General features: G+C 42.6%; 1 protein-coding gene across 1 annotated transcript in view; it reads right to left on the bottom strand.

The window, feature by feature from the left end:
* LOC105544451 (chromosome unknown open reading frame, human C11orf80) overlaps window positions 1-7,568 on the bottom strand; it is a 119,145-nt gene extending 111,577 nt beyond the window's left edge. The window contains exons 1-3 of the mRNA XM_011986962.1: window positions 7,430-7,568; window positions 6,152-6,177; window positions 3,176-3,269 (exon numbers count right to left, since the gene is read on the bottom strand). Of these exons, the coding sequence (XP_011842352.1) occupies window positions 3,176-3,269; window positions 6,152-6,175 (118 nt within the window). The 5' untranslated portion in view covers window positions 6,176-6,177; window positions 7,430-7,568. The remainder of the gene's footprint in view (window positions 1-3,175; window positions 3,270-6,151; window positions 6,178-7,429) is intronic.
* Window positions 7,569-8,480: the final 912 nt, after the last annotated feature.

Below are 8,480 nucleotides of genomic sequence, written 5' to 3'. Positions count from 1 at the left end.
CGGAACCTCTGAATGTATGGGTGAGGTAGAAGATAAGAAGAGTCAGTTGAAAAATGAATTTAAATAAATCTTTTTTTTTTTTTTTTTTTTTTTTTGAGACGGAGTCTCGCTCTGTCACCCAGGCTGGAGTGCAGTGGCAGGATCTCAACTCACTGCAAGCTCCGCCTCCCGGGCCCACGCCATTCTCCTGCCTCAGCCTCCCGAGTAGCTGAGACCACAGGCACCCACCACCGCGCCTGGCTAATTGTTTGCATTTTTAGTAGAGACGGGGTTTCACCATGTTAGCCAGGATGGTCTCGATCTCCTGACCTTGTGATGCGCCTGCCTCGGCCTCCCAAAGTGCTGGGATTACAGGTGTGAGCCACCGCGCCTGGCCTAAATAAATCTTTAGATTCCCTCCTCCACTCAGCATTCAAGGGATTGGCTCCTCCCTAACTTTTGCGTGGACTGGGGAGAAGATACTTCAAAATGGCCAAGGTGTCGATCTTTGGGATGAGAATCAAAGTTATACTAAAAACAAGTGGAGTTAGTGAACAGAATCCCTGAATGCTGAGATACCCAACACTCCCTTTTCTCTCTCATTCCCAGAATCAAGTCTAGCTTTTACCCACTTGGTAGGAGACTGAAAGATCTGGCCATTCCAAGAGCAAAGACCTAAAGATATTGATATTGAAGAGAAGAGAAAGTTCTCCAGTTAAAAGCTCAATTAGATCACCTTTCAGTGATGCTAACAATTTCAAATCAGCTTTATAGTCTCTCTTAAAAATGAGCAATCAATAATTTTAAGATATTTGAAGAAAGCTTCCAACATGAAAACAGACACCCGACTGAGTAAGAAAAGCAATACAAGGAAAACAGGAACTAGGTGGAGAAAAGAAAACTTAAAAAAAATCTTTATAAACTCAAAAAGATGAGATAATGCCTAGAAAGTAGAAGAGATAAAAATTAGGAGAGAAACGATTTTAAAAAGGAAAAAGAACCAGTCTAGGAAATCTAATATCTAAATAATAGAACTTCCAGAAAGGGTGAAAAAAAAAAGGAGGCCAGGCGTGGTGGCTCACACCTGTAATCCCAGCACTTTGGGAGGCTGAGGCGGGCGGATCACGAGGTCAGAAGATAGAGAACATCCTGGCTAACACGGTGAAACCCCGTCTCTACTAAAAACACAAAAAATTAGCCGGGCATGGTGGCGGGCACCTGTAGTCTCAGCTACTCGGGAGGCTGAGGCAGGAGAATGGCGTGAACCCAGGAGGTGGAGCTTGCAGTGAGCAGAGATCACACCACTGCACTCCAGCCTGGGTGACAGAGTGAGACTCGGTCTCAAAAGAAAAAAAAAAAAGAGAGAGAGAGAATGCAAGGGAAAATTTCCCAGAACCAAAGGACAAGGGTTTCCAGATTTAAAAGCCCTGCTGAGTGCTGAGCACAATGTGCTCCCACTCCCAGGCACACCATTGTGACAATGGAGACTACAGCAGAGACTGCTAGTGCTCACAAACAAATACCCCATTCTCCTTCTTCCTGAACACATTATTTAACTACATTTTTCAGTCTTCCTTGCAACTGCAGGGCTGTGGCAATAAGACTAAGTCCTGGTTGGCCAGGCGCGGTGGCTCATGCCTGTAATCCCAGGACTTTGAGAGGCTGAGCTGGGCGGATCACCTGAGGTCAGGAGTTCGAGACCAGCCTAGCCAACATGGTGAAGCTCTAAAAAATACAAAAATTAGCTGGGTGTGGTGGCCAACACCTGCAATCCTAGCTACTAAGGAGGCTGAGGCAGGAGAATTGCTTGAACCAGGGAGGTGGAGGTTGCAGTGAGCCAAGATTGTGCCACTGCACTCCAGCAACAGAGTGAGACTCTGTCTTAAAAAACATAAAAATATGGCCAGGTGTGGTGGCTTACACCTGTAATCCCAGCACTTTGGGCGGCCAAGACAGGTGGATCACAAGGTCAGGAGATCAAGACCATCCTGGCTAACACAGTGAAACCGTGTCTCTACTAAAAATACAAAAATTTAGCCAGGCGTGGTGGCGGGCACCTGTAGTCCCAGCTACTTGGGAGGCTGAGGCAGCAGAATGGCGTGAACCCAGGAGGCGGAGCTTGCAATGAGCCGAGATCGCACCACTGCACTCCAGCCTGAGTGACACAGCGAGACTCTGACTCAAAAAAATAAATAAATAAAAAATAAAAGACTAAGTCCTCGCCAATAGAACATGAGTAGTAGTAATATACATAATTCCTGAGCCTACTCCATAGAAGTCTCCCATTTATAAGCTTTGCTCACTTTTCCCATCCTCAGCTGAATGAAGAGAACTTAGAGGACCTAGAGAAGGATACACCCCCAAGACAGAAATAGCATAAAACAAGATACTTGCCTGCTTGCCTGCATACGCACACATTCATCTGACTGTGAGATACAAGAAAACCAAACATTTTCTGTGTTAAGCCACCGAGTTGTTGTTGTTGTTGTTGTTGTTGTTGTTGTTGTTGTAGTATTAGAGTCTCACTCTCTCGCCCAGGCTGGAGTGCAGTGGCGTGATCTTGACTCACTGCAACCTCCGCCTTGGGGTTCAAGCAATTCTCCTGCCTCAGCCTCCTGAGTAGCTGGGACTACAGGTGCATGCCACCACGCCCGCTAAGTTTTTGTATTTTAGTAGAGATGGGGTTTCACTGTGTTGCCCAGGCTGGTCTCAAACTCCTGAGCTCAGGCAATCCGCCTGCCTCAGCCTCCCAAAGTGCTAGGATTACAGGTATGAGCCACCGCACCTGGCCAAGTCATTGAGATTTTAGGGTTTATTTGTTATAGCACCTACCCTTATTTACTGTAATTAATACTAGGATAAAGAAAAGATTCTAGGCTGGGCGCGGTGGCTCAAGCCTGTAATTCCAGCACTTTGGGAGGCTGAGACGGGCGGATCACGAGGTCAGGAGATCGAGACCATCCTGCTAACATGGTAAAACCCCGTCTCTACTAAAAAACACAAAAAACTAGCCGGGTGAGGTGGCGGGCGCCTGTAGTCCCAGCCACTCGGGATGCTGAGGCAGGAGAATGGCGTAAACCCGGGAGGCAGAGCTTGCAGTAAGCTGAGATCCGGCCACTGCACTCCAGCCTGGGCGACAGAGCAAGACTCCAGCTCAAAAAAAAAAAAAAAGAGAGAGAAGATTCTAAAAGCTTACAGAAAGGCCAGGAACGGTGGCTCATGCTTGTAATCCCAGTACTTTGGGAGGCCGAGGTGGGTAGATCGCTTGAGGTCAGGAATTTGAGACCAGCCTGGTGAAACCCTGACTCTAGTAAAAATACAAAAATTAGCCGGGCATGGTGGCACATGCCTGTAATCCCAGCTACTCAGGAGGCTGAGGCAGAAGAATCGCTTGAACCCGGGAGGCGGAGGTTGCAGTGAGCCGAGATCATGCCACAACACTCCACCCTGGGTGACAGAGTGAAACTCCATCTCAAAAAAATAAAAATAAAAGCTTACAGAAAGGGGAAGAAAAAAGAAAAAACAGGTCACATACAGAGCAATCAGATTTTTAGAATTTTCAATAGCAACACCTGAAGTTAGAAAATGCTGCTGCAATGTCATCAAAATTCTGAAAGAAAAATGAATTCTGGCTTAGAATCCTATATGGACACACTATCAATTAGGGTATATGTGGAGATGTTTTCAGAGATGTAAGGTCTCAAGGAATTTACCTTCCAAACACTCTTTCCAAGGAAGCTGCTGGAGCCTGAGATCCATCAGGAAAGATCCATAAGGAAAAAGCAAGGAATAAGCCAAGGAAAAAAAAAAAGAGAGAGGGATTCCGGAAGCACAAAATCCAATGCAAGAGAAAAAAACTACAGAAACACTCTGAATGAAGGGAAGATTCCAAGATAACAGCTGTGCACCAGATACAAAAGGCATCAAGTCAAAATTAGAGCAGGTCAGGAAACACTGGAAAAGAGTTTTTCAGGAGGATGAAACTGATATATTATCTGATGTACTGGAATATACTGAGTAGATTTAGACAAATGCTGGAAGTTTGGGAGTCGACTAGATGATAAAAACAGAAAACAAATTAAAATAAGTATTAACTGAAGGGAAATTATAAAGAAAAGTAATCAAAGTTTTCTATATGGCTAAACTACATTTAATGGTCATAATAATGAGTAAATATTGATCTACATGGCTGGAAAATTATATTAAAAGAAAGATACACGGTAGAGGTAAAGATATTAAAGAGAGCTATCATCCTTTATGGCGGAAAATCAATAAATGCCTATAAAAAGGAAGATCAAGATATAACAATTTAGGGCTGAGCACAATGGCTCACGCTTATAATTCCAGCACTTTGGGAGGCTGAGGCAGGTGGATTGCTTGAGTCCAGGACTTCAAGACCAGCCTGGGCAACATAGGGAGACCTCATCTGCATAAAAAAAAAAAAATTTGTTGGCCGGGCACGGCGACTCACGCCTGTAATCCCAGCACTTTGGGAGGCAGAGGTGGGTGGATCACGAGGTCAAGAGATTGAGACCATCCTGGACAACGTAGTGAAACCTGGTCTCTACTAAAAATACAAAAATTAGCTGGGCGTGGTGGTGCACACCTGTAGTCCTAGCTACTTGGGAGGCTGAGAAAGGACAATCGCTTGAATCTGGGAGGCAGATGTTGCAGCGAGCCGAGATTACGTCACTGTATTTCAACCTGGTGACAAAGCGAGACTTTGTCTCAAAACACAAAAACAAAACAAAACAAAAATTAGTCAGGCATGGTAGCACGTGCGTGTAGTCCCAGCTACTCAGGAGGCTGAGGTGGTAGGATCACCTGAGCCCAGGAGGTCAAGGCTGCAGTGAGCAGTGACTGCATGACTGCAGTCCAGCCTGGGTGACAGAGTAAGACCCTTTCTCAAAATAAATAAATAAATAAATAAATAACAAACATCTTGGCCAGGCACGGTGGCTAATACCTGCAATCCCAGCACTTTGGGAGGCCAAAGTGAGAGGACTGCTTGAGCCCAGGAGTTTAAGACTAGCCTGGGCAACATAGCAAGAGACCCTGTCTCTACAAAAATACAAAAATATAACAACCAGGCATGGTAGCACATGCCTGTAGTCCTAGCTACTCAGGAGGCTGAGTTAGGAGGATCATTTGAGCCCAGGCATTTAAGGTTACAGTGAGCTATGATTGTGCCAGTGCACTCCAGCCTGGGTGACAGAGTGAGACCCTATTTGAAAAAAAAAAAAAAAAAAGATATAACACCACAAACAAACATGTTACTTAGATCAAATATAAGTATTAAATAATTAACAGAGTTAAAAGTATTAGCCTCTAGGAGAAAGATAGGAAGGGGGAGATGGGGGAAGCAAGCAGGGTACTGTCGGGTTTTTTGTTTTGTTTGAGATGGAGTCTCATTCTGTCACCCAGGCTGGAGTGCAGTGGCGAGATCTTGGCTCACTGCAACCTCTGCCTCCCAGGTTCAAGTGATTCTCATGCCTCAGCCTCCCAAGTAGCTGGGATTACAGGTGTGTGTTACCATACCCCGCTAATTTTTATATTTTTAGTAGAGACAGGGCTTCCCCATGTTGGACAGCTGATCTGGAACCCCTAACCTCATGTGATCTGCCCACCTCAGACTCTCAAAGTGCTAGGATTATAGGCATGAGCCACTACACCCAGCCAAAATCATATGGGTGTATAACTGACAAAAACTAAAACTAAATAAATGTACTTTTACAAAAAAAATGAAATAGATCCCTTATGCTAACATGAAATGCTGCCCACAAAGCACTGGTACATAGCACAGTCATATGTATAGTATAGTCCTAGTTTTAAAAAATTTTTAAAAATTTAAAAAATTTAAAAAATATTAACTATGAACATATGCATAGAAAAATCTAGAACATAGAATATCCTTGGCAAGAGGGGAAAAAAGGAAAATCTAGAATATATACTGAATGTTAATAATCATCTCAAGGGGTGAGATGTGTAGAAAGTCTCACTCTCCACAATAAATGTTTCTGTAATGTTTTTTATCAAGTATGTATCACCATGTTTCCTACCAAAAATATATATATATAAACATAGGCTGGATGCGGTAGCTCATGTTTGTAATCCCGGCCCTTTAGGAGGCTGAGGCAGGCGGATCACTTGAGGTCAGGAATTTGAGACCAGCCTGGCCACCATGATGAAACCCCATCTCTATTAAAAATACAAAAAAAAAAAATTAGCCAGGCATGGTGGCAGCCGCCTGTCATCTCAGCTACTCAGGAGGCTGAGGCAGAAGAATTGCTTGAACCCAGGAGGCACAGGTTGCAGTGAGCCCACATTGCGACACTGCACTCCAGCCTGGGCGACAGAGTGTGACTCCATCTCTAAATAAATAAATAATTATAACCATAATTACGTAAAGCTCAGAAACAATAAAGAGAAAAGAAATGCCCCCTATTCTAGGTGGGCTAAAGAAGTTCATTAGGCTCAAAATGCAGAATTGAGTTTCTTGCCAAAAACTATTGTGGCTGAAGTCTTTTGCTTTGAATTAAATCAACCTTGCTAACCTGGCCACAGTTTATTGGATTAGATTATTACAACCACACAGAGACCCACCATCACCCTAGACATGTAGCCAAACATTTCCCTCATGAGTGGTGGGAAGCCTGCCAGAGTGGAGTTCATGCAGAGTAAGAGCAAACCAACCTGTCATACTGCTCTTGAAGATGTTTAATATTAACATACAAAGAGAAGACAGGTCATTCCTGTTCAGGTAAGCAAGTGTCTTGTAAAGCCTAGTTTACTATCCAATCTCAACTTGGCGCCCAAGTGACTTCTCTAAGCCTGAAAGGACAACTTCATTCCAAAGTACCCTTCAATAAACCTACACACACACACACACCCCCACACACCCCCCACAAAAAAAAAGCTAACTCTTCAAGTTTGAGAAAATTCATGTTTCAGAGCCACTTAATGCATCAGGTTTCCCTCAAGACAACAGGCAAAAACGATAAAAGCATGAAAGCCAAATGGAAGAAATATTTTCAAACTAATCACAGGTCATGATTATTGAAGTGTGCACTATTTTTTTTTTTTTTTTTTTTTGCAACTGCCAAAATTTAGACTTGGAAAAAAAAAAAGTAGGTAAAGCTTAATGTAATATAATTTTGCTGTGAAAAAGTAGGTTAAAATCAAGAGAAAAATAAGATCGTTTTGGAGCAATTTTAACTTAAACCAGTAAAATAAATAATCTATGGTAAGAGTCATTCTACTCACCTTTTCTGTATGATACATTTGTAAATCTACCACCAGATACTTATTACATAATCATTTCATTTTATAATTATGGAACAATCCTGGAATAACATAAAAGATTATGACTAATTGAAATTTTAAAATAAGCTACGACATAAACCATGACAAAAAGAGACAGAAAATCAGTATTTTTTCTTTCTCTACTTACTAGTTGTTACACAATGAAGAGCATTTGCTTGGTGCTTAGAATGTAATCCTTCTATGGAAATCTCTAGCTGCCCTTCTAGCAATGCTCCCTTTGATACATCTATGTCACACTTCCAGTGAATTATTAAAAATCTCAAAATCTGAAAAGAGCACAATTCAAAGAAAACATAATGTTCTTTAGAAATCACAGTAATAATATATCTCTATGACCCAGCTAAATTAGTAACTCTAACTTCCCCCAAAAATTGTATTCTTGCTTCTAAAATGTCAGATTTAGGTTTGTTCAGAGTGTTATGTCTAAACAAAATAAATAGCTAGGAGAATGACATAAGAAAGGAGACAGTGAAACTCAACACAATGCCCCTTAAGACAGGAAATTGAGACAATACATTCCTTTATTCAGAAGATAAATTCATCTGGAAATAATAATCAGGGAAAAATTAAGTGGGAGTTTGTTTTTCTTGTTTCTTTTTTCCTGCCCCAAATAAAAGCCAACATGAAGACTATGAATAAGAGTGATATCTGGTTATGAATCATCTTAATCTTTCATTAAATCAACACTTTTGAGGGTCAGAATACTATTTAAGAGTGCTAACGCTGCCCTGCACGGTAGCTTATGCCTGTAATCCCAGCACTTTGGGAGGCCGGGGTGGGAGGATCACTTGAGCTCACCAGTTTGAGATCAGCCTGGACAACATACCGAGACCTTATCTCTACTAACAACAACAAAAATTAGCCCAGCGTGATGGTGTGTGCCTGTGGTCTCAGCCACTGGGGAGGCTGAGGCAGGAGGATCTCTTGAGCCCAGAAGGTTGAGGCTGAAGTGAGTCCTGATCAGGCCACTGCACTCCATACCTGGATTTGAATCCCTGATGTGCCAAATTCTAGCACATGACCTTGGGCAAGTTACTTAATCTCTCCAAACCATAGATTCCTCATCTATTAAAATGGGGATAAAACTACCACATAGGGCTGCTGCTGAAAATAAACAAATAATATGTGCAAGGCTGAGTGCGGTGGCTCATGCCTGTAATCCCAGCACTTTGGGAGGC

The sequence above is a fragment of the Mandrillus leucophaeus genome, unplaced genomic scaffold, assembly GCF_000951045.1.
Source record: "Mandrillus leucophaeus isolate KB7577 unplaced genomic scaffold, Mleu.le_1.0 Scaffold30, whole genome shotgun sequence".
Taxonomy (NCBI): Eukaryota; Metazoa; Chordata; class Mammalia; order Primates; family Cercopithecidae; genus Mandrillus; species Mandrillus leucophaeus.
The sequence above is the reverse complement of the archived record's forward strand: the minus strand, read 5'-3'. Positions and strand labels throughout refer to the sequence as shown.